The sequence below is a fragment of the Spermophilus citellus genome, assembly GCF_964194105.1.
Source record: "Spermophilus citellus genome assembly, chromosome: 3".
Lineage (NCBI taxonomy): Eukaryota > Metazoa > Chordata > Mammalia > Rodentia > Sciuridae > Spermophilus > Spermophilus citellus.
This window is the reverse complement of record NC_138184.1, coordinates 86525516-86552091: the sequence shown is the minus strand read 5'-3', so window position 1 is coordinate 86552091 and position 26576 is coordinate 86525516. Positions and strand designations below refer to the sequence as shown.

The 26576-nt window shown below is 50.6% G+C and overlaps 1 protein-coding gene across 1 annotated transcript in view; it reads left to right on the top strand.

Annotated features, from left to right (window-relative positions):
* Positions 1-26576, top strand: part of KSR2 (kinase suppressor of ras 2) — a gene marked incomplete at its 5' end in the record, with an annotated part of 351213 nt that overhangs the window by 186574 nt on the left and 138063 nt on the right. The window contains one exon of the mRNA XM_081283402.1: positions 20229-20425. Within this exon, the coding sequence (XP_081139528.1) occupies positions 20229-20425 (197 nt within the window). The remainder of the gene's footprint in view (positions 1-20228; positions 20426-26576) is intronic.

The following is a 26576-nucleotide window of genomic DNA, read 5'->3' as shown; positions in this document are numbered from 1 at the left end:
GAGGGCAGGGGTCTCCTTTGGTTTCCCAGGGGCTGTGGCCCGGGCCGCGGTCCTGGCCCAGGGTTCATCCCCACCATCTCCCTAACGCAGTAAGGCTCCAAGGACTTTGACCTCTCATGTGACATTGCTTCCTGGATCTGCCAGTCAAGGTGCCTGTCACCCTGGATTCCAAGGCACCATCCAACAAGATGTCCAAACGTACAGCAGGGTTTTTTCTTTCTTATTCTTCACAACACACCTGCCCTGCTTCTCATTTCTCCCTGTGTCCCCTCAAATCGCAGCCCTGATGGCAGCGTTGTCAAAGATGTCGGGGAGCCCCGTTCGTTCCTGTGTTGGAGAGAAGGTTTGCAGATTCCCCTCTGAATCAGAATCTGCCCGCGGCCTGGCCGGAGACACCGCACGGCCTTTGAGCGGAGTTTCCGTGGAGATGGGGTCTCTGCCTGCGGATCCGGGAATCCGCATGACCCCGGAGCAGACCTGTGCCTGCTGAGAACCAGGAAATAAGTCTCCAGATACAGAGCAAAAGCCACTAGCCTCCACTCTCCTGTTCCAAGCCAGCCAAGGGCCACAGAATGAGACCCCTTTGATAGGATAATGTGAGAAAGGCAACTGGATTCATTTATTTATTTTTAAAAAGATCATTGCCATTTAATTAACCTGTGTGCCAGCAGCAGTCAGTTCAAGACATTTCAATGAGTCACACACAGCTGGAGCTCTCTCTGTGCCCTGGTGTCAAGGGCTCAAGATCACCGTTGAGTGGTTAGTTGTTCAGTTAATGAGGGAGAGGCTGGGTCTCACTCACTGTTTTAACAACTATTTCTCAAGCCCTTACTATGCGCCAGGTTCTGTCCCAGACAATAGGGGCTCAGTGGAGGATCTTCTTCTTCCCTCCCTCTCACCCTCACTCCATCTTCCTTTCTTTTCCCCTTCTTTCTTCCTTCCCACCCCTTTCTTTCTTTGCATATCCCCCCTACACACACACACACACACACACACACACACACACACACACACCCTCTAGGCAGTTTCATTGCAAAAGATTCACACACACGTATTCAGACTGGGAAGTTTCCCAGCCCATCAATCCCACCCACTTCCTCAGTGCAGATCCTTCCGGTTCTTTCCATACGACCACACAGTGGACACAGCCGAACACATTGTGTTGTATTTACCTTCATTTGTCTGTACACAGAAGATCATGCTACACGTGCTGTTTGGCAGTTAGTGTCCTTGGTGAGTCCGTATGTCTTGGGAGTCATCAAACCTTAGCCCCTGAGCCACATCTGGCCCACTCTTTATTTTGTCAATAAAGTTTTATTGGTACACAGCCAAGCCCATTTCTTTATATATTTCCTGTGACTGCTGTTGTGCTACAAAGGCTGAGTTGAGTCATGGGCGTGGAGACTGCCTGGCCTGTGACGTCTAGGATATTTACTATTTGGCCCTTTAGAGAAAATTTGTTGACCCGTGCTGTGGAGCCACCTCATCCTTTTTGTTGACTGTGTAGTATTCTAAAGGTGGATGCATCATATTTTATCGACTGACTCCCTTCTTAAGATGATTCCTGCTTTGCTTTCTGTGTGTGCTCAGATGGGGACCCCCTAAATGGGACTGTCCCCGGGGTGCCTCAGATTTGACTTTAACACCGTGGTCTGTTCTGATGGGGATGGTGATGGAGCCTGAGCATTAGTGCTTATAGAGACAGTGACACCATGGTGTCTGACTGTCCTGGGGGTGTGCTTTGGTGGGACATTGCTCCTTTTCTTCAGGCATGCTCCCACCCCAATGCAGCCTCTGTGGCCTCAACTCTCAGGCCTTAAAGGCTGGCACTTGGAGAGCCTAGTGTGTGGAGAGAGAGAGAGAGAGAGAGAGAGAGAAAATTTTGTTCTAGAGTGTCAGTGAGCCTGTGCCAGCCTGCTGGTGATGATGCAGGCAGGTGTCACGGTGCACAATGACCATACAGAGCAGTGGTTCTTGGGAGGAGGAAGGAGACTTTGGGAAATTTGTTAAAATGCAGATTTCCAGGCCTGACCCCAGGGGATCTGAGGAACTGTGGTGGAGCAGGCTGAGTCTGACTTGGTAAAAGCTTGAGCTGTACTTTTATTTTATTTTTTAAAGAGGAAGTTCAGCTTTACAGGTCTGAGTCTCTGGGGTCTTTGGTTCCAAACAACAGAAGCCAACTCTAGCCATCTTAAGCAGAAAAATGAAACTACTAGGAAGATTTGACTTTAACACTTTAACTACTAGGAAGATCATGGGGTAACTCTCAGGATCAACAGGAATGCCGGGGTCCCAGGGCCACAGAGGAGGGGACCCTGCTGTCCTGGGGCTTCTGAGTAGCAAGACTGATTTGACAGGCTTTGGGAGATAAACAGCTTCAGATGATCTTTTACCCTGTTATTGTGTGGCACTGCTCAAGATTTATGTTCCCCAGAGAGATTTGGATTGGCCTGATTGGCACTTGATAACTTGGAAAGAGCCATGTCCCTTGTTGACACCTCCAACAAGATAGTGTGTGGCTCAGGAGAAATCCCCCCCCCCCCCAGAGGCGGAGTAGTTGCTGCGGGTTGCAAAACACAGTGTGATCTTTCCTTCCAGGCAGTGATACCAGATTATTGGCTCAGATATTTAAATACAGATGCAGATGCTAAATCCCATTGGCGGTGCCCCCAACCCCCCCAGGCTATTTAATCCCAAATGAGCACCGTCTCTATCATAAAAGTCGCGGCTGGATGCAAATGTGAAAGTCCCTTCGAAAGCCTTGCTTTGCAACCCGGCACAGATTTCAGGCCACGATGCTTCCAACCCACAAAGAAAGTTTCCGAGTTTATTCTTGGAGTCACAATAGGACGGCCAGGACTGGATCACTGGAAATTCCACACCGATGGGCTCATCCTCGCCGGCGTCTCTGCCCAGCTAGCGCTGACTCATCTGCCCCATAGAAGCAAGGGGCAGAAGAGGGCGGAGCAGCGGATAAATAAAAAGGCTGGACACCGCGTGGATGCTGCCCTGCCCAGGGTCAGGCTGGGAAGCGTTGAGAACCAAGGGACACTTGAGAGATCTGCTCCGACCCCTCAATTTGCAAGCAAGAACCTGAGAGCTCAGTGAGGTTGAGCAACTGCCCCGGCCCTGGCAGCAGCCCAGCAACCTCTGGGCGGGTCCAGAGAGATGGTTGAGGCTGTTTCGCTCTTGGGCAGAGAAGGGTCCTCGCTGGCTCACTCCCTTAGCAACAGTTGTCAATGCCACATGCACTTAGGATGCTGAGCCCACGTGGTTTCCTAGGGAGATGTCAAGGTGTTGAAAACTCAAAGGACTGAGCAGGCCTTACCAGGTGTTCAAGCTAGTCCAGGCCTGAGGGAGGCTGTGATATATTTTTGAGGACTAAGAGAGTTTTGGGGATCAAACAGAACCTGGTTCAAATCCTGGCTCTGATGTTGTGTGCAAGTCACCCAGCTTCTCTGACCCTCTGTTTCTTCATCTAGAGAGGTCACATTCCACCTCAAAGGATAAAATGAGCAAACGCCTGTCAAATGTTTAGCACAAATCCAGGCTCAGAGTGAAGGCTCAGTGAATGGCCCCTGGAGTAGAAAAAGACAGAGAGCTCATTCGGCTATTCCTTGTTTTTTTCTTCTTCTTTTTGTTGTTTGTTTTAATTAAATTTAATTTTTTTTACAACAAGGGAAGCTAGCATCAAAGTCCAGGGTGATTTAAGTCATGACAGAGGTCCTCTTTCTATTTATTGATCGTTTTTTTTTAATTGATGCTTTTAGATAAACCTAAAGGCCAAAATCACCGCGGCCTCTTCACCTACGTACATGACGTAATTTGGTCCATTTCAATCCACACGTCCTCCCTTCTCCCATCCCCCACTCTCTCCCATCCCCCATCCCTTCCTCTACTCCCCTGACATCCCTTCTATTGTCCTGCGACCCTCCTGACACCTGCCCTTTCTCTTCTTTGGCGCTAGCTTCCCTGTGTGAGAGAAAACACTCAACCCTGGACTTCGCGTCGCGACTCTGGCTAATTTCACTCAACATGATGTTCTCTGGTTCCGTCCATTTACCCTCAAATGACATGATTTTATTGTCCTTTCTGGAGGAAGAAAACGCTATTGGGCATACCGACCACATTTCCTTCATCCACTCTTTCATCTGTGGACAGGCAGGTGGGCTGGGTCCAGAACTTGGCTGTTGTGAATAGCAGGGCTGTCAACACTGATGTCCCCACGTCACTAGAGTAGGCTGATTTTAGTTCTTTGGGTACATACCAGGACGTGGTCCAGCTAGGTCGTGGAGGAATCTCCAAAGTGCTTTCCAAAGTGGTAGTACTCACTGCAGTTCTCCAACAGCGTGTGAGTTCCCCCATCCTCACCAGCACTGACGTTTATCTGTAGTTTGGACGGTTGCCATTCTGACTGGAGTGAGATGAAACCTCCGGATAGTTTTGATTCTCATTTCCTGATTGCTAAGGTCTTGGACATTCTTTTGCCCATTTATCGATTGGATTATTGCTGTGAAGGCTTTCAAGTCCTTGATATATTCTGGATATTAATCTCCTACCAAAGGAGTGGCTGGTAAAGATTTCCTCCCCCTCTTGAGCCTCTCGCCTTACATTCTTAATTGTTCCCCTGACTGTGCAGAAGCTTTTTAATTTTGATGCCATCCCACTTATCAGTTCTTGGTTTTATTTCAGGAGCTTTAAGGGTATCGTTAAGAAAGTTGGTGTCTGCACCGATAGGTTGATATGTTGACTCTGTTTTCTTCCAGCAGTTGCCGAGTTTCTATTCTAATTTCTAGGTCTTTGCTCCACTTTGAGTTGACTTTTGTGCAGGGTGAAATGTGGGGATCTAGTTTCATTTTTCTACATACAGGTATCCGGTTTTCCCAGTGACATTTGCTAAAAAGATTTTCTTTTCTCCAACATAGATGTTTGGCACCTTTGCGAGATATCAAGTGACTGTATTCACGTGGGGTTGTCTCTGTGTCCTCTATTCCAATGGTCTTCATGTCTATTTGGGTGTCAATACCGTGCTGTTATTATGATAGCACTGTTGAATAATTTGATATCAGATATCATGATGCCTCCAGCATTGCTTTTTTGGATTAGAATTTCTTTGTTTATTCTGGATCTTTTATTCTTCCACATGAATTTTAGGACTTTTTTTTCCTAGTTCTGTAAAGAATGTCATTGGTATTTTGATGGGGATTTCATTGAATCTGTATTTTGCTTTTGGTAGTACGGCCATTTTGACCATATTAATTCTTCCTATCCATGAACATAGGAGGTCTTTCCAACTTCTAAGGTCTTCTTCAATTTCCTTCTTCAATGTTCTATAATTTCCATTGCACAGGTCTTTTACCTCCTTGATTAGATTTAGATTTATTCTCAAGTTTTTGTTCTTGAACTTATTGTGAATGGGATAGTTTTCCTGATTTCTTTCTCATCAGATTCATTATTGGAATACAGGAAAATGATTTATTTATGTATGTTGATCTTACATTCTTCTATTTTGATGGAATTTTATCAGCTCTAGAAGTCTTCTGGTAGGTGTTTTTGGGTCTTCTAGATATACAATCATGTCATCAGAAAACAGAGATAATTTGATTTCTTGTTTTCCTATTTGTATCTTTTAATTTCCTTTTCTTGACTGATTGCTCAGGCTAGCATTTCAAGGACTATGTTGAATAGGAGTATGTGAGTGGACTTCCTTGTCTTGCTGCTAATTTTAGAGGAATTATTTTCAGTTTTTCTGTTTGGTGTGTTGTCAGCCTTGGGTTTGTCATATATATAGCCTTCACACTGTGAAGGGAAGTTCCTTCTATCCCTAGTTTCTCTAGTGTTTTTTTAACATGAGTGGGTACTGGACTTTGACAAAGGCTTTTTCTGCATTTATTGAGGTGATCATGTGATTCTTGGCCTTAATTCTTTTTATGTGATGAATTATACTTATTGATTAATATATATCAAACCAATCTTTCTTCCCTGGGATTAAAACCCACTTAATCATCATGTGTTATCTTCTTTTTTAAAAAATATTTTTTAAGTTGTTGATGTACCTTTATTTTATGTATTTGTATGTGGTGCTGAGAATCGAACCCAGTGCCTCACACATGCTAGGCAAACGCGCTACCACTGAGCCACAACCCCCAGCCCATGTTATCTTCTTAATGTGGGTTTTTAAAAATTTTTTATTTTTTGTAGTTGTAGATGGACAGAATGCCTTTATTTTATTTATTTTTATGTGGTACTAAGGATGGAACCCAGTGTCTCACACATGCTAGGCAAGTGCTCTGTCACTGAGCCCCAGCCCCAGCCCTTAATGTGTTTTTGATATGGCTTGCCAATGTTTTATTAAGGATTTTTGCATCAATGTTCGTTCAGGATATGGGTCTAGAGTTTTCTTTCCTTGATGTGTCTTTGCCTGGTTTTGGTATCAGGTTGACACAGGCTTAATAGAATGAATTTGACAGTGTTCCCTCCCTTTCTATTTCATGGAATAATTTGAGGGGGACTGTTGTTAGTTCTTCTTTAAAGGTCTGAGAATCCATCTGGTTCTGAGCTTTTCTTTGTTGGAAGGCTCTGAATTGCTGCTCCAGTCTCATTGCTCCACGTTGGTCTGTTCAGGGTTTCTATATCCCGTGGTTCAAATGTGGCTAGAAATTAGTCAGTGTCTTCTAGATTCTGCTGTTTATTGGAATATAAATTTTCAAACTAGTTTCGAGTGATTCTTTGGATTTCAGAAGTGTCTGTGGTGATATCTTAAGCTTCTTATTTCAGGGGATGTTTTTGAGTCAGATGACTCCCTGCTCCACTCCCTGACCCCAGGGTGAGGCCAAGAGGAAGGAGAGGTCAGCCCCCACCCTGCCCTTGGTGAATTGCATGGATGGAAGCCTGTCCCCCCACCCTGTCCCATCTGCTCCAGGGAGACTGTGGGAGTAGACCTCTGCGCCAATTTATCTTGGAAATTATCTTTTCTTCAGGCAAGGGGAGGAGGAAGGAAACTTAAAAGAAAATAACCAGCCACATGCCCGTGAAATCTCTGCCTCAAATCAGTCATCCTTTTTAATAATGAAGGCTGTCATGATCCCTAGTTCAGTAGGAAATGATGGCCTGTGTAAATATTTGGTCTGTAACTGATTTATGGGTTGGGGAACAAAAAAATAAGATTAGTTACTAATCACAGGGATGCAGGGAAGTCATCAGGCCCGGGAGCTGGCACTGAGCATGCCCCAGAGGCCAGGTCCCAGCTCGCTATCTGGCTGAGCTCAGATGACTACATGGGGTCGCTGGCTGGGCTGTACAGAGGATCTTCACCTGGAGAGGAATCTTGGGCTTCCGGATTATTCCATGAGGCAGAGACATCTTTGTCTGTGTGCAAGATCAGCCTGTAGCAAGATGCCCAGTTGGCAAGCCTTAAGCTTGGTTCTAGCTGGCTCACCTTGGAATGGACCACCTGGTGACTTCCTGTCTGCACAGGCACCTGATGGAATGAGAGTTTAGGTGATAACTCTGACAATAGAATTAAGGGTGAAGTCAGCCAGATCTGCGATCGCACCCTGGCTTTTCTTGAGTTGTATCCTGAGGCCATAACCATCCACAACCCGGGTGACCCTAACTGCAGAGTGAGAGTCTCAGCTGTTCCTGTGGCCAAGAGACAGCATGTCCCAGTGCAGCGCCTGGCCCCAGTCTCTCAGGCAGAGAGAGGGGTCTTTGAGCCAACACTGGCAGTCTGACAAGTGTTGGGGATTCATTCTTGGAGGAGGCCACCTGGGTTTCCTTCAGGCCAGCCTCCACTCAGCCACTCTTATTAGAAATACTTATTAGAAATACACCCGCGGGTGGGTACCAGCTCTGTGTCCACTTGCTTCCAGGGAGCCCACGGACGTGGGAGACGGTGCCCCGGGACACCTGCACCCTGGTGCATTCAATTAACTAAAATGTCCCCACTGAGCCCTTATCACATGCCCGCCATGGACAAACACGTCCCGACCCTCCCCACCCCCACCCAGCACTTCCAGATGCCAGGAGAGGCCCACGCTTATGCACTTATGGCAGGATCTGAAAAATGAGAGTGTAAGTCAGAGCCCAAGTTGGAGCCGTGGAGAAGCAGAGAGCCGCGGGTGACAAGTCCCAGCCTGTCCCAGGAGGGATGGGCACGAGGAGGGGAGGGGAGACCTGGAGTCCAGTGCAGGTGTCAGGGGTGGCGGCTCTCGGGGACAGCTAGGCGATGCCAAGTGGAATTCAGGGGCCACTTGGGCTCACTTGGACTGTCCTGCTTTCAGGTGAACCAAGGTCCTCTGAGCACAGTGGTCGGTCGACTGGAGCCCCAGGGCCACATCAGCCCAGTGTTGTTGGACACAGTCGAGCTCAGGCAGGGACATGTATATTGTCACAGGGCAGAGTCCTTCGTTGCCCCAGAGAACATGTGACTTGCAGAGCTTCTGCTGTTCACTCTCTGGACCTTTCTAGAAAACCACTCGGTGACCCCCGCCTGCAATACCTTGCCTTTCTTCGCTTTTTCCTCCCTCTGTGTCTGAAGCCGTGAACGAGGTGTCACAAGGCGAGCGGGCCATGGAGGGACGATTTTCTCTTTCTCCAAATCATGTCTCCCTAGGAGGTCTGCGGGGTCTTTCCCATTTTTTTTTATTGGTGCCTGATGGTGGGATGTGTTGTTACATATTCAACAGGCACACAGTGTGACAACATAACTTGCCAATATCACTCCCCAGTGTTTTGAGAGCTGACTTGTCACTCAATAAAGTTTGAACTTCACACACACAAAAAAAAACCAAAACCAAAAACCCAGTTTATATTTTGGTTCCTAAGACATCTCATATATGATTCAAGTACATAGGTTCATATTGTATACTGTCTCTATATGTATGTGTACACACACACATATATCACATATGTGTGTAATATGCATGTTTAATTCCTAGGAATTTGTAGACAACCATGTGTGTGTGTGTGTGTGTGTGTGTGTGTGTGTGTGTGTGTATACATATATATATATATTTATAATTTTTTAAAGATTTTATTATTATTACTTTTTGGTCCTAGAAATTGAACCCAGGGCCACTTAACCACTGGGCCACATCCCCAGCTCTTTTTAATTCTTTTCTTTCTTTCTTTCTTTTTCTTTTTTTTTTGCTACCAGGGGTTGAATTCAGGCACTCGACCCCTGAGCCACATCCCCAGCCCTAGTTTGTATTTAATTTAGAGACAGTCTCCCTGAGTTGCTTAGTGCCTTGCTTTTGCTGAGGCTGCCTTTGAACTTTTGATCCTCCTGCCTCAGCCTCCCGAGCCACTGGGATTACAGGAATGTGCCACTGTGCCCAGCCTATTTTTAAATTTTGAGATAGGGTCTCACTAATTGCTGAGGCTGGTCTCGAACTTGTGATCCTCCTGCCTCAGCCTCCCAAGTCCCTGGAATCACAGGTGTGCACCGCCACTCCTGACAGCAACCACATTTTTATATCCATCAATTAAATCTGAGATTGCAGCTGGCAGAGGTAGAACAGCCATTTGAGAAACAAAAATCCATCTCAAATTTGACCTTCAATTTGGTACTTCTTGAAAAAAAAAAAAAAACATCATTAAAAATATTCAAGAACAATTGACCTCATCTTTCCATGTCTGTACCTCTGCTTTCTAGGGCTTTCTTCTTTCTGTCTTAGACTAAAATAGGAAAACCTTAGCATAAGTCATTTTAAAATCATGTTTTTTTAATTATAAAAGATGGTTGTTACTCAATTCAACTGAAGGAGACAAGCTCCAGTATAACCAAGCATCTACCCCAGTCCACAGCCGCCAACTGGATCCTTCCAGAAGAGGTTTCTACATAAGTCCCCCAGCTCAGGAGGGTTCAACTTAGGAGTTTTTGCAATAGTGCCAAATGATGTGCATTCAGTAGAAACCATACTTGGAATTATGAAATTGGTCTTTCCCCAGGTTAGCAGTGGGTGGTGCCACCTCCTCTTGCAATGCTGGGTGGCAGCAGTGAGCTGCGGGTCCCAGTGGACCAGCACATCCTGGAGAGCTCGGCCCCAGTCACCTCCCGCCCTCCACCTCATGGCCCGGCCCTGGCCCAAGCCACCCTCCTCTCCTGCCTGGGTGGCCCCAGTGTCCTCCTTTCAGATCCCCAAATCCATTCTTGCCTCACCAGGGTCAGCTGCAGGTCAGGCAGAGTGACCTCTCACAAACAGAATCCCCTCTCATCCCCAGTGTTCTTAAAGCCCCCAGGTAGGTTCCTCGGCTCTCAGAACACAACCCCGTCTCCTGACGGAGGCAAATGAGGATCTGCAGAGATCTGGCCGCCCACCTCCAACTTCACCTCCTCCTGGCTCCTCCTGGCTCTCCCCGAGGTGAGGTGACCTGCCCTGGCCTTGCTGAGGTTCACGGACTCTCCCTGCAGTTCTCTGGTCCCCTCTTCCTCCAAATCTGTGCGAGTCTGGCTTCTCTGTGACATTCAGGCCTGTCCGCCACATCCCTGGAGTCAACTTCTGCACGTGGCTCCTGGTGGTCTCACCTGTTGGCCTGGGTGTGGCTCTAGTCGGCCTTCTTTATCGCTACAGTCCACTTACCTTATTGTCTTAGTCATATTTATCGGGTCATTATTGAATTCATATTTGTCTTTTATCTTTTAAAGACATGGGAAGACTCATCCATGCACATATTTTTTTTGGCCTCTTCCCACCTCCCTGAATCATAAATGCCAGTGTTTCCCCTCTATCCTGATTCTTTTTAATGCCCACCTTGTTCCCACTGAACGGAGTTACCATGATTTCATTGACCTGTCCACGCTGGCGCGTACTTCAGCTGCTTCCCATCTTTTGTTAAGCGAAGTTGATCCCAAACTTGTTGTAGGGAGACGGAAACCAAACTTGGAGCCAACAGGGGAGAGGGGAGAGAGCAACAGGATGGAGGGATTGATGGAACAGGAGATTGGGGCACCCCTTCACCCCTCAGTCCCAGGAGAAGGCGAGGTTGAGGGCAGTGATGTCCAAAAGAAGTTGGGAAAGGTGCTCTAATCTGCTGTCTCGGCTGCAGCTGCCACTACCCACGTGTGACTTCTGGGCACCTGAATTGTGGCTGATAAACAGAATTTTAAATTTTATCTCAAAATTTTCAGATTGAATTTTTTTGCCGCTATCTAGAACAGCAAAGGTTTAGGCAAATGACTTTACGTTTACTGATGAAAGATATTTCCAGGGCCCGGCCCTGGGTGATGCAGCCCCACCGTGGCCAGGAAAGGGAACAGGAGGAGAGGATGTTTGTTATTTAGACACCAAGGATCAAGAGACATTTTCCTCTGGAGGGACTGTGCATCCTAAGCAGGTTCTGGGGGCTCTCAGGCTGTTTTTCTGGATAAACACCTGAGGACAAGTAGTTTGGATGGAGTTCAACACACGTGTACTGTAAAGGGTCAGGTAGTAAATACGATGGGGGCCAGAGGACCTCTCTCTGTGCAACCGACTTTGCTATTAGGTAGAAGAAGCCACAGACAACAGTAAATAAATAGGTTGGATCTTGTTCCAAGGAAACTTTATCTATTTAAAAAAAAAAGAGGGTGGGGGGAGCAGAAGGCTGGATAGGGCCCCTACTTGGTTCATGGTTCACCAGCCCAACTGAGTCTGGAAGACCCTGGAGCTGCCCCTTTGAACTCTCAGGCGGTCCCCCGCCTTCACTGGGGCTTCCTGAGCCTCCACACCCAGCTCGGTGGTCGGCAGGGATGACCTGCACCTTGGGATTCTAATTTCTAGTGGGTCACACTGAAGTTGAGGTGTCTGCTGTGCTTTGTGACCCCCACCCCCCAACAGCCATTGAGTAGACTGGTAGGTGACCCCCTACCAGACTTTTGCTCCATGGCCAGGTCTGCGGGGCTAGACATATGAAGTGGGGACATACGAAGGCCTCATCTTGTACTCCCCTTTTGTCTCCAGAAGGGCCTCATCCAGGGCCCTGGGCTTAGAGCATGAGTGGTGGGTGTACGCCAGATTTGTAACTATGTCTCTGAGCTTTGGCTTTCTCGTCTACAGAGAGGGTGTTGCCATAGGACCTTCCTTAGAGGGTCGTTCTGAGGACCGCATGAGCTAATGCACACAGGGACTGGCACCTGGACACCAGTCAGTGCCATCCATGGGAGGCTGTTGATGGCAGCACAGGCTGGGATGGCTCTGGAGGATGCAAAGGAGCTTGTACTTGATCTGAGCCTTTAAGGATGTGCAGGGAGGTGGGTGGCATGCTAGAGAGAAGGATGGAGGAGCTCAGGTAGAGCAGGTTCAAGGTGAAAGGGAGTACCTAGAAAACAGTGGAGGTCGAGTGCCTTCACCAAGTAGAAAACTTCTTGGAATCAACAGATTCACACTGAGAGAGGACCCTATCTGTGACACGGCTGGCCCAGTGCAGACCCCCGGTCAATTTCATGTGATTGTCACTACAACTTAGGGATGTCTCCCTCTCTGAAAAGTGAGGAGGCCATCTCAGAATGGAGAAGTAAATTGCCCAAGACCTCCCACTGGTATAAGGGGAGCTGCACTGTCACCCAGGGTCACTTGATTCTCAGTCCCTGCTGAACGGATCATGGTGTTAGTCCACTGCCCTGGCCCATGGAAAACTAGCCTGTGCACTACAGAGGTCCCCAGGAGCTGCTTGGATATCTGCCACTCTGAGAGCCACCGTCCCCCCAGCCAGATCCCACGACCACCTGGGAACTGATGCCTCCTGAGCCAGCCCGGTGTCTGCAGCTCAGTTGGTGGGACAGGTGCACACAGGTGGTGCCTCTTCTTTGGCCTCTGAGCACTTCTGCTTTGTAGCTGGGGAAGATGGCTCTGCTTCCTGCAAGGAATCTTGTCCCCAGCCCAAGTTGCTATATTGACCCAGCAAGGAAGATGACATGTGTGTCTCACCCAGAAAGCAGTTTGTACAGATGTCTGGGACCCGGGCTGGTGCAGGGCTGGAATGGCATCTCATGCCATCGTGGGGACCCAGGCTCTGGATTTGGACAAACTGGTCCAGGATGGGTGGGCTCAGTTGCTTCACCGTGTAAGATGGAACTTAAGGTGGTGAGAACCCCCTGAGCAATCACCCAAAGTGTAGCTCAGAGGACTTTGCATACCAGGCATTTTCCTGGGCCTCGGAGACGACATTCATAAACCAGATGAAGATGGAAAATCTGTTCTAGTTGGTGGAGACCGAGAACAAAGGCAGAAGTGAACACCCTACAAATTATCACTCCATGCTGCTCAGCCCTGTGTGTGCCCCTGGTGGCTGTTCCACAAAAGGCAGCAGGTGTTTTTCTGATTTCAACCACGGGGCCAAAGCATCCCTTGAGATAAACACACGGTATTAGTCAGCTAGGGGTGCTGTAACAAAATACCGAAGGCTGGGCAGCTTCAGCAGCAGACGCGTATCTTCTCACGGTTCTGGAAACTGGAAGTCTGGGACCGAGGTGTCAGCAGGGTCAGTTTCTCCTGAGGCCTCTCCTCTTGGCTTGCAGGTGGCTGCCTTCTGAATGTATGTCACCTGGCCTTTTCTCCATGCTTACCTGTCCCTGGTGTCTCTTCCTCCTCTTACATAGATACTAGACCTGTTGGATGAAGGCCCCACGTTTATGGTCTCGTTTAACCTTAACCACCTCTTTTAAAGACCCTCTCTCCAAATTCAGTCATATTTGGAGGGACCGGGAGTCAGGACCTCCATTTGGGGGGGGGGTGTTATAACTCAGTCCAAAACACGCAGTGCTGGTGAGACCTCGAGAGGGTCTTGGGAATAAGAGCAGCCAGAGACGGGATACTTTGACCAACATTCTTTGCCCTTGGGAGAGCCGATCTCCATTCTCTACTTCCGCCAGCCATGAACAAGGCTCCCGTTCTCCACCTTCTCACCAATGTCTCTGGTTTCCCATTCTGCACCCCTGCTCCCTGGCCGGCGCTGGCCTGACCATCCTGGTAGGTTTGGAGATGCAGCTCACTGCAGTCTTGACTTGTCATCCCCTACTGACTAATTCCCTGGAGCAGGTTTAACGCGCTTGTTGGCCACGCATCTATCTTCCTGGGAGAAATGCCTGTTCAAGACCTTCGCCCACTTTTTAATCGGGTTGCTTGTCTTTTTTTTTTTTTATGATTGCTTGAAAAAGAAAAACCTTCATCAGCTATAACTTTTATACAGAAGCAAAGCACACAGTTTTTGTGTGTGTGTGTGTGTGTGTGTGTGTATAGCTTGATGAATTTTTATCAGTAGATCCAGGTAGTCATCACCAAGATAAGACCAAGAACATTCTCTACCTTCAAGAAAGCTCCTGGGGTCCTCTTCCAGTCATGGCCTCCTCAAGGTGATCACTGATCTGCCCCTCTCTTGCCATTGATTGGTTTTGTCCATTATTTTATATTTTCTTTTGGGTACCAGGGATTGAATTCAGGGGCATTCAACCACTGAGCCACATCCCCAGCCCTATTTTATATTTTATTTAGAGACAGGGTTGCACTGAGTTGTTTAGCACCTCGCCATTCCCAAGGCTGGCTTTGAACTCGGGATCCTCCTGACTCAGCCTCCTGAGCTGCTGGGATGACAGGTGTGTGCCACCGTGCCCAGCTGTTTTGCTCATTCTTAAACTTTATATAAATGAAGCCTTAGTTCTGTTTGTTCTAACAAAATGCCATAGACTGGATGATTTGTAAATAAAAGAAGTGTAGTCTCAGTTTTGGAGGCTGGAAGTCCAAGTTCAGGGTGCTGGCATGGTCAGGCTCTGGTGAGGGCCCTCTTCTGGACTTCTCTTTGGATTCTCTGACTTCTCTTTGAATTCTCGCCTGGTGGAAAGAGGAGTTGGGTCATGTGGCCGGGGTGGGAGTGTGTAGAACTGGCTCTTGATCTTGGCTCTGCTGCAGAGGGATGCCTGCTTTGTGTCAGGTGCTGAGGATATAGGCCCTTCTTGTACGATAGGCACAGTCCATAGGGAAGAATATGCTCATCCAGCAGCCACAGGAATTCTAACGGGGCTACATTCTATAAGAAAAGGCAGGTGCTGCAGGAAGCACTTTTTAGAAACCTGGCTTTGCCTGTTGAGCAGAGATACTTTGTAAACAATCAAAAGAGGGATCTGATTGTTCAGCCATAAAAAAAGAATGAAGCCCAGATCCAAACACAGATGGACCTTGGGCGCTTTTCTGCTCAGTGAAAGAGGCCAGACACAGAGGTTCCCTTAGCGTGCGGACCCCATCTGGGTAGTTTACATATTATGATCCCAACTACATGAAATCTCCAGAATCAGCCGATCGACAGGGATAGAAAGCAGACCTGGGGTCTTGGGGGGCTGGCCAGGAGGGGACCCGGGAGTGAGTGGAATAGGGGAAAGGCTTCCTTTTGGAGAGATGAATGTCTGACTAGGTGGAGGGGGCGGTTGTGCAACAGGTGGATGTGCTGAACGCCTGCGGATCGTTTGCGTTCAAGTGGTTAATTGTTAAATTATGCGTGTGAATGTCATCATCTCAATTCAGCAAAAAGTGGCCAAAAAAGGGGGAAAAATGTGGACCTGAGATTCTAGGAAGGACAGGTCGGGCAGCAGCTCAGGTGGGGGAGGAAGGGAGGAAGGTGACTTGGAAATGGAGCCTCGTGAACCAACTGACAAAGGATCTTCGTCATTCTCAGGATCCTTTTAATGACCCTAATAATATCCTAATAGTCCTGGGCTAGCCCACGTTCATTAGGCATCAGGGAAGGGGCGGCACTTCCCTAGCTCTGGGAGAGCCTCTGCGTACTCCACCTTCCTAAGCATGGACGCTGGCCCCTGAACGGGGTGTCTTTGCCCAACATGGATGTGCAGGCTCCGCTCATCCTGGCTCTGGGGCCCCATTTGGAAAGCCCTACGGCTCCCCCAGGGCGGATGTCCCAGAGGCTGTCGCTGCCCCTCCCAGGGTGTCCTTGGCCCCGTTTCCTGATAGGCGACTGGTGCCATGGACGGGTACCACTCTGCACAGACCGCGGGAGGCGCCGTCCTGTGAGTGACACCCGCAGCACCTCCCAGGAACCTCAGCTCACGGTCACCAGGCACAGCACGTGTGGGGCGCGAGGGGGGATGGTGAAGGTGGAGCACATCTCATCTGTGGAAGCCTCCTTCGCGCAGGGGGGCCGTGGTGGGACTTCCTTCCACCCTGCTCTGGCCACTCACCCCCCCCACTTCCTCTCCCTTCGCTCTCCTTTCTTTCCTTTGGTCCCTCTTCCCACCCCACAGTCCTCTCTTTGTTCACTATATCCGTCCATCTGTCCGTCTTCCCTTCTTCCTTCGCTCTCTTTCTCCCTTTCATCTCCGTGTCCATCCACCTGTCCATCGACCCCTCCTCTGCTCCATCCGCGGCCACCAGTTGGGAGACAGCCTCTCAGACACCGCGGACCTTCTGCTAAGTGCCTGCTGGTCGGAGCTGGTTCTCTCCGGGGATCTGTGTGGCCTCGTTGCCTGGTGGCTGGGCACCTGGAGGCTCCCTTGGGTGTCTGGGAGATGACCGTGGCCTCCCCGGGTCTGGCTGAGTCCTCCTCACTCATCAAGGGTGGTGGTGGTGAGGGGGTTGTTGGGCGTTTCAGATGAAAAACAAGAATTGGCTTTGGTTCCCGGCTCTTCAAGGCTGTTGCCATAGCTATAAAGACATGTGGTCCCAGATGGTCATGGTGAGGTCAGTAACAGGCTCAGGGACCCCGCGCTTCCTGTAGGCTACCCCGCATTCTCACAGTAGCCTCTGGGTGAGGGGCAAGTCTTCTCCCCACTGCCAGGTGAGGAAACCGAGGCTCACAGAGGGAGGTCACTCTCTTGAGGTCCCCATCAGGACTAGAGCCCCAATCTCCCCCATCCCAAAGCCTGTGAGCTTGAGCACTAGGTGGCACTCTTTGGGGTTGAGGCTTCCTTTATCTTCACCACTGGACGCTCATGTGGAATGAGACGCCCCCCTGCCTGCCTCCACCTGCTTCCCTCTCCTCCACTCTGGGCAGGGAAGAGTCAGTGGAGGAGAGCTGCTGTAACAGGAAGCACCTGTCTGGTCCCTGGGGGAGATAATAAGCAGGGTTGGCAGCCGTGGTGCTGTGAGGGGGCGACTCGGCAGGCACACTGGGGTTCCTTCAAGTGCCCAGCAGCAGGCCTCCTGGAGAGCGTGACTTTTAGGCTGCCTGAGTTTTGAACAGTTTTCCTTGGCTCTTCCATTCAAGGAGGCTTTGCTTTGGCCACCAGAGGGCGCTCAGCCCCCGGCTGCACAGGGTGGGGTTTGGGAGAGGTGGGCAGGAGGGGTGAGGGTGGTTGGGATGCAGTTTTTAACCAAGCACCCTTCAACCAGCTCCTGGGGACGGGGAGACGCGTTTCCAAGCCAACTTTAGGGGTGCTTTTCATTCATCTGGTGCCAAACTAGGGGCTGAGGGATTCAACCATGGGAACCCCATGGGTTCCTGCCCTCAAGGAGCCTACGATTGAAATAGAAATGGAATGAGTGACACGTGGCCCGTGCCAGAGTGATCATTTAGGAAGCATCCAGCGCCCACCTACTATGTGCCAGTGTCTGTGCTGATTGCCAATGATAGGAAAATGAACTCTACAGGGTTGTTGCTTTCCTGGGGCTGAGATGAGAAATTGGAAAATCCAATTTGGAAAAAAAAAATAGAATAGAAAACTACAGTCCGACAGATGTGGGGAACCGGGAATAACCATGGCCGCGTGGTGTCAATCCAGGCTGGGAGGGACGAGGGAGTGCTAGAGAGGGCTCCCTGCAGGAAGAGTAGCCAGTCCATGCTGGGAGGGACTGGGGTCTCGGAAGGCTTCCTGAAGGAGGTGACATCAGAGCTAAGTCGTCGAGGACAAAGAGGACGAGAGGGTGTTTCTCCTGGTGGTGGAGGCTCATAAGCCAAGGGTGAGAGGGTCAGAGGACCAGGTCACGGTGCGTGGGACATTAGGAACAGTAGGAACATTCATTGAGAGGCCATCTTGCCATCTTGCCCTTCCTCTTTAGTCGCTCAAAACTGAGAGGGCTCGGAGCAAGAGAGGGGGAGAAGGACAAATGGAAATATCTACATGGGGTTCTGGGGTGTTGTGGCGAAGTCTTCCAAGAGAAGAGATGGAGGAGCCTTTCGGGACTCTGCTAGAAGTCAGGGACGTGGGCTCAGGGTGGACAGTAGTCTGGAGTCAGGACTGACGGGGAGAGTCTGGTGTGGATACAGTTGAGAGACGGGCCACCCTTCCCCTGCCCTTTCCCTATGACCTGTCCTTTCTCTATGTCCTTGTCAGTGGAGAGAGGATAACATGGCATCCTCCTAGAGGTCATGGTGAGGCTTGGAATGAGACCTGAAAAACCCCAGACTCAGCCCCCCGGACACGGTCTGTATTCAAAGTAGCAATAATAGTAGCCGCGGTCGGTGTTGTCATTAATCTCACGATGAAGCGTCCTGCTTGGTAAACTGGACTGGTTTTAAAATGTCCACACCTTGTGTCGAGGCCTCTCGAGATGCCCTCTCTGAGCTGCAGATCAAAGCCCATCAGCACCTGGCTGGAGTGCTTCTGCTTTTAACATTTCCTCCCCGTCTGTTTCTCAGTGTGAAGGGTCCTGTTGGAAATGGAACAACTTCACCTGCTAATTATCTGCTTGCAAGGAAGACGGACAGAGAGAAAATATGGATTCAAAAAGAATCCTGAAAACCCTGGCGTTTTTATTTATTTGAGCATGGGACGTTGTGTAATTGCCAAGCCCCTCACCCCCCTCTTTTGAAATTTTTAGACATTTGAAGAATATGTTTGATTGAGCCCAACCTTGAGTGCGTACAAAAATATCATTCGTAAGATAGTTGATGATAGTTGGCGATAGTAAGACAGTTGGCTTCTGATTGGATATTAACAGTGGTAACACATTTCTGTTAATTAACTGTTTAAATATCACACCATTTCTTTCCTTCAGAGAGTTGTGATAAATTTCCTTATGTTTACAATTCCGTGCACCTCGCCTTTTTTGCAGGGTTTTCCACGAATGCACTCTGTGGTAGACAGGGCAGACGCTCACTCAGCCCATCGGGGTTACAGGGTTGAGATCAGGTGTCCCTCTTCCGTCTTCTCTCCAGTGGATTTGGAGCCGGCCATCGGTCAGAGGCTACGGGCTGAGGGGGTTCTGGGACAAAATCCTCAGTACCTTTCTTCATTTTGCTGTTTTGAGATCATTCAATAAATATTTAAGTTCCTGCTAAGTGCGAGTCACTGGCCAGGTATGGGGGTTTTGTAGAATCTCGCATCTCCCGGGTCTCAGAGAGTCTCTGAGATTAGGACCAAACTTTCTAGAAGTTTCCACATTGTTTTAGTTGCATATACTTCAAAGGAATCCTCAGAGGGATCCCCATGGTAGATAACAATCAGGATGGATCCTGATACTTCAGACTGAGTAATTTACAGGGATTATTTTATCTAATCTTCTCCACATCCTGGCAAAGAACTCTCTGATGGATAAGAGAGTTAAGTTTGCGGCGTGAAAATGATTCGCCTGAGGTTGATGAAACCAGCCATCAAAATCTGGAGAGTGTGGCCCTGTTCACCAGGCTACGCGGGTCCCCCCCCCCCGCATGTCCCCACCCCCAGCCCCCAAGGGATGCTGGTTGCTCTCTGGTGGGTGCAGAGAGGAGGGCTGGGGTCACCCAGGGTCCCCTCTTGACATAACTTCCACACATCTCCTGCAGCTGCCCTTGAGGGGCCTCGTGGGTCCAGCCCACAGTGTGGAGGGGCCGCTTCCTTCTGCACCCCCAAGATGGGCACCATCCAGAGCTCCTGGTCTGGGATGGACCAAGAACCAGTGGGGGGGGGGGTGCCCAAGCAGGTTGTTCTCATATGGATGCAGGGCAGTGATTTGGGGACTGACGTCTCAGATTGGGGTAGAGGCCACCTTGACACAGACCTCCTGAATGCACCGAGGTCCACTTCTTCAGACACCAGAGGACAGTGTGGAGGCTCATGACCCTGAGAGCTCAGAGTGTGAGGTGGGAGATGCCCTTGGCCTGGGCTCTTTAGAGCTTCTTGAGGGAGCAGGGTAGAAAGGATGGCTTGTCCCCTTAGCTGTCCTCCATGGTGCCCCTCCACCTGGCCCCTTTCTCTTTTCCTGGACCCTGTGGACCTTCTCGTGTCTCCCCTTGGGGTTGGGACCCTCCAGGGGGAGACTCGAGCCTGGCCCTAATTCCGTGCCTGGATGGATACATTTCCCTGTGGTCTTCTGTCTCCCTCCCAGAGCCAAGAAGAAGAGTAAACCTTTGAACCTCAAGATCCACAGCAGCGTGGGCAGCTGCGAGAACATCCCCTCCCAACAGCGCTCCCCGCTGCTGTCCGAGCGCTCCCTGCGCTCCTTCTTCGTGGGACACGGGCCCTTTCTGCCGTCCACCCCTCCTGTCCACTCGGTCCACACCACGGAGGCCAACTTCTCCGCAAGTAAGTCACCGCCTGGGGCTGCCCTGGCTGGGGGGAGGGTTGGGGACAGGGCGCCCCCCTCTGGTCCCCAGCACTGCGGCTTTGTGGGCCAGGTGCAGGCGCTCTGTTTCCCTAAATTGCTCCCTGATCCAGGCTCAGCGTGGCCTCCGCCTCCCCTGCGCACCTCTCACGCCCCTTTGGGTGGTTTTGAAGGGGGAGTGATTGGCAGGTGATCACCGGCCGAGTTCCTGCTCTCTGATCCGCAGGTGTGGAGGGTGGCAGAGGAGCAGCTTTGCTCTCCATCGGGTTTTTCTTAGCGGCTGTGATGAGGCGGTGTATTCTTTCCTTAGCTCGGGTCACCGCGCGTAACCTTTGCATCTCAGAGATATATTCAGGGTCCAACTTGGCTGAGCGTGGCCTGGGGTGGTTTATGTTTTTGCTCTCACCAATTTTCTGCCGGAGACAGAGTTGTTATTACTCGGATTGGAAATGGAAGTTTCTGGAGATCAAGGGCCGATGGTTCAGAAGGCTTTTAATCTCCTCTGCCCAGAGGCCCCTTGTGATGAACGGGCAGGCACAGGCACGGTCAGAGGGGAGTCCCTTGAACACAGTCGGGCCGGTCCTCTGGCCAAGATAGCAATTTTGATTGATTGGTTGCTCAGGAGAAGGAGGGGCCGCTAGACCGTGGAAAAAGTGAGCCCTGCCCCTTCATACAGCCACGGGCTGTTCAGGACTTGCTGTCACTCTGGATAAATGAGAGGAATGTTTACTGAGCTAATCACCCACCCTCAGGAGCTCTGAGTTCTTGCAATTATTGATTGGATAGATGGATTGTTCCCATTGTCCAGATGAGGAAACTGAGGCTCTGGGGCAGCAGAAAACTCGCCCAGATTCACACAGCTGTCACGCACTTGAGCTGGGACTTAAATCGGGTTCTTTCTAATGCAGAGTAGATCAGTTCAACCATCAGATGTGATTCGAGAACCCAAATCAATCCCTCCAAGAAGGTCTTTCTCTAAATCTGGGAGTTTTATTTGTTGATTTACTTACGTGACATCTGACATTCGGCTGGATGGCGAGGCTGTCCCCCGGGAGTGAGCCTGGTTCTGATGTGTCTGACCTCCAGGGAGGTGAGAGTCTCTCTAAGCCTCGGTCTCTTCCTCTGTGAAATGGGGATGATTATAGGTTTGCCACATACACGTCGTGAGGACCAGCTGAGCTCATGCCTGTCAGGCATGACCTTGTCCACAGGGCCTGGCACACAGTAAGTGCTTAATAAATGGTAGCTGTCATCATGTGGCTTCTTAACTCCTTTTCTCTGGTGTTTACAGCCTCTGGCCCCCTGGCTACTGCGGCTAAATGCCGTCTCCCCTCTTCTAGCCCTAAGAGTGCTTGGAACTGACCTTGGCATGACACAGGGCAGCCACTGTCTGTCCTCAGGGGTCACTATCCCACGAGTGAACATGAGGACAGTCCCCCTGGGGGTTGACTAGTGTTCTGCACGTTAGTTTGGGCCAGAGTAAAGACATCTGGGTAAAAAAAAAAAAAAAAAAAACCCAACCTTCCCGACTAGCACCTTTGGGTCCTGCCCCTGGCAAGGGGTCTTTGAGGATTCTCCGTGGCTCCTGTCTCTCTGCCCCTGCTCTGGTGCCCACCCGAGAGGGAAGGTTGGTCTGTCCACCTTGGGCAGCAGCCAAAAGACCTTTATTCAAAGGCAGCTCCCAGCACTTGGCCCCTGGACCTTCCTGGCCTTTGTGGGCGAAGAGGTTGTCCTCTGACCTCCTGAAAAGGGACAGGATGGCATTGGCGTCCCCATGGGAGGAGCTGGAACCCCTGGGACCAGCCCCACATCCGTTGATGCCAAGGAATAGCAGAAGGACAGACAGCCTTGGGGGGTGGGATGGGCTCCAGACGAAGAAACAAGAAGCTGTCTGCTGGAGCCCCACTGCCACCAACGGCCTGTGTGTCCTTGTCCCTGCTGGCCGGGTGGACGGTCCTCACGTTCAGACTCCCCACGCTCCGGCCTCGAGCGCTGTTCCAGTTTACAGATGGGAGAGGAGCCCGGAGGGCGCCTGGCCTTGCCCCGGGCTGTGTCTTGAACCCAGCCAGCCCTCGCCTGCAGCCCACCTCTGCAGCCCACCCAATTCCTTTCTCTCTCTGGGTCCCCATGTCCCATCTCTGCAAAAAGAGAGTCCACGGAGGCCCGTTCCAGAGCTGGGGAATTTGGCCCTTCTGAGGCTCACCCCCAACCCACTTCCCCTCGCCAAGTCCCTGATCCTTTAGGGTGCGGTTTGGGAAGAGCCCCTTGGCCAGGGCTGTATTCTTCTGCTTGTCTGGGTCCCCAGCCCCCCTCTGCTCCGAGTACCAAGCCTCGGAGCCTCAGGGTGGCCGGCTGTCCTGCGTGGGCTGCGAGAAGGACGTCACCTCCTCGGGACTCGCCCTGCTCCCCTGGTGAAGGGGTGATGAGTCAGGGAAGGTAGGGGTGCCCCCGGAGCCCCAGCTCATGGAGGAAGTGGGGTTCTCCGGGCTCCCAGCCCTCTGTGTTCACGGGTTCACTCAGTAAGAATCAGGCACGGTGTCAGACTCTCCTGTTCAGCCCTTAAGTAAAGCAACTGATAAAACTCCCAGATTTGGACAAAGGCCTCTTGGTGGATATTTGAGTCTCCAGATGCTGACTCAGAAAGGAACTTGCTCCCTGAGAAGCAGCAGTGGGCACACCTCTCCATGCTCTCTACACAGACGGCCCTCAACTTACAGAGGAGTCCCCTCTGTATCCAAGATACCCCAAGTCAGGGACACATGGAACACACCCACCGGACATCACAGCTCAGCGTAGCCACCATGACGTGCTCACAACACTTCCATTAGCTTATATCCGGCAAAATCATTGATCCCAAAGCTTAGTTTTAAAATAATTTTAAATTTGCTCTAATTAGTTATCCATGACAGTAGAATGCATTTTGACACATCCTACATAAATGGAGCATGACTTCTCATTCTCCTGTTTGTCTGTGATGTAGAGTTACACTGGTCATGTAACCATGTGGGATAATAATATCCGATTCATTCTACTATTCTTCCTCCCCCTAGACCCCCCCTCTCCCTTTACTCCCCTCTGTCTAATCCAAAGTACCTCTATTCTTCCCTAGTGCCCCCCCTCATTGTGAATTAGCATCCTCATATCAGAGAAAACATTCAGCCTTTGGTTCCTGGGGATTGGCTTATTTCACTTAGCATAATATTCTCCAGCGCCATCCATTTACCGGCAAATGCCATGATTTCATTCTTCTTTAAGGCTGAGTAATATTCCATTGTGTCTATGTACCACATTTCCTTTATCCATTTGTCTGTTGAAGGGCACCTAGGTTGGTTCCATAGTCTAGCTATTGTGAGTTGAGCTGCTATAAACATTGATGTGGCTGCTTCACTGTAGTGTGCTGATTTTAAGTCCTCTGGGTATAGACGAAGGAGAGGGATAGCTGGGTCAAATGGTGGTTCCATTCCAGGTTTTCTGAGGAATCTCCACACTGCTTTCCGTGATGGTCGCACCAATCGGCAGCCCCACCAGCAACATATGAGGGTACCTTTTTTCCCCACATCCTTGCCAACATTGATCGTTGCTTGTATTTTTGACAAAGCTTATTTTATAAGAGTGTTGAACATCTCATGTGGTTTATTAAATACTGAACTAATAGCGAAGAAACAGACAGATCGTATGAGCAGGCTTTGACACCATCATCGAGTACAAAAATCAAATCAGGGCAGTCGAACCACGAGCCATCCTAAGTCAGGGCCCGTCTATATTTCTTCCATGCTGCTTGGGTCGGGGCTGAGGGTCGCCACCCATGTACCCCATTTGGGGTCCAACAAGCTATGTATACTTTAGGCTCTTCAGAGGGTCATCTCAGATCCCAAGTGACATAGATGAGGCTGTCTCTAGGTACCCTAAAAAAAAAGTTACCTTAGAGTGAAAAAGAGCCACCTAAATGAAAAGTCGATTATTCATCATCCTTTATCACCAGCTGGTGGAAGGGATTTTGGGTTTGGAACAACTAAGCCGCTGCTGAACAGTCATTAGGCAAATCAGTGAACCTCCTGAGCCTGTTTTTCTACCCCGCGAGGATGCAGTCAGGCTAAAACGAGGAGCACAGATAAATTTCCTAGCCCGGGGGCTGGTGCTCAGAGCGCTGCTGCGTCTCCATAAAGGGTCGCCGGGGAGCTATTGCTATGTGAGATGATGGAGTCACTTGGAACGGGGGTACAATGACAGTAATAGCCGTTGGCATTTATTCTGTGCTGACAATATTTCAGGCGTCATGCAAAGCAATTTCCTTTTATCTCATCGATGCTGCACCATCCTCTAGAACCCAAGCACCGTTGTTATCCCCATTTTACAGATGAAGAAACTGGGGCTGGGAGAGTTTCAGTCACAGGCCCAGGGCCACAAGGTCAGGAAAGGTGAGGACATTCGCACTCATCCTGAGTCCTTTAACCTACACCTCGGGGCTTCGAGTTGAACCCCTGGCTGCTCAGCAAGTGGGGGACTGAACTTGCTGAGTTTTTCTCTCCCGGTTGGAGGTTGCCTGTCAGCATGCTGCGCCGGCGTACAGAGCAGCACCCACGCTGGCTGGCCACTCGTCACCCCTCCTGGGCTCTCTCTTAATATTCATGACATCCATGGGCCCAGGTGCTGGCCATCCCTGTGGGGCCAGGCAGCTGCCCACAGTGGCCAGGAAGCCAGCTGCGGGCAGCTTCTGCGGCTCCCTCATCCTGGGTGTCCGGGTCAGGGCTGGGGTTTCTTTGTTAGCTGCCCTGGGGGTGGAGAGCTTCAGCGCAGAGGCTACGGCGGGGAACTAGTGGCCGATGGATCTGGAACTTTCCTATTTGGATCATAATGGCACCAGCTGGAGCTGAGGCAGAGGCACTGGTCTTAGGAAGTATTCGCTTTGCAGTGTTATCTGGAAAGAGCGCGTGCCCTTGTCCGGGGCTGTCGTCCCGGGTCCTCTCCAGGTCCCATTCTTGGTCCCGCAGACGAGGTGAGGAGCGCAGATGTGCCCTGTCCTGGAGGTTTGTCGTGGGGGACAGGGCAGGGAGCCGTGAGGAGCCAGGAAGCCCAGTGGCGCACCCCGGGCTCGGGCAGTCACTGGAGGGTTCTGAAGAGCCTCGGGATGGGGCTGATTGTATAATGGGGTGTAATGAGGCTTGAGGCCGAGGTTCATTACCCCGCAGCAGAGGGGGAGGAGAAGCGCGTGTCTCCACAGAAGTTTGCGCCTCCACCATGGACTCAGCTCAGAATCGAGAGAGGTTGGGGGTGATTTGGGCTCAGTCTGGCTGGCGCAGCGGCAGCAGTTCCAAGGAGAGAGCGTGTCTCTCACCGCAGTGACACAAAGGACTCTGCTCCCCAAGGATGAGCAAGAGGGGCAGTTGGCATTGGTGAAGGTGCCCCCCACCAGGGACCCAGCCGATGCCGTGCTCACCTTGCCCTGTTTTGGAAACTCAGTGTCTAGCAGGTCCCCAGCAGGCACTGCCCATGGCTCCACCCCAGTGTCCCTGTCTCCGCAGGCAGTAAGATACACACACCTGCAGGCAAGGTGGTTCGGAGAGGTCCTTCCTAAAAAGCACTGGTCCCTGGCATCCCCCGCCCCCACCCCTCCCAATCCTGCTTCCCAAAAAACAGCCCCTTCTAAGCCCCTCTGTGTCCAGTCACAGGGTGGTCACCTCCACCCTGTAAACTGGGTCACCCCAGGGGTGAAATTGTGTTCCAGACCACCACCACCAGCGGCAGCCTGTGCTCGTTAGAAATGCAAATTCTTGCCGTCCTCCCAGGTCCCAAACCTACTGAGTCAGGAGCTTAGAGCAGGGGGCCGGCAAGATGAGTTCCCACGAGCCCCCCACCCCCTGGGGGGTCCTGTAAGCCAGTGTTTCGGAATCACCGGGCCATGGGACAATTGATTTCTAGTTTCTCATTTTTGAAATCAGCGCTTACGTATCATGGCTTTGACATCTGCGAACCAGCCAACGGAGAATCAAAGATGTTTACCAAAAAAATCCATCTGCACTGAACGGGTGCAGACCTTTCCCCTTGTCACTGTGCCCTGAACAATACAACGTGGCAATGACTTCCGTAGCTGGGACATTGTAGCAGGTGTGGTGGGCGATCTAGAGGTGGTTT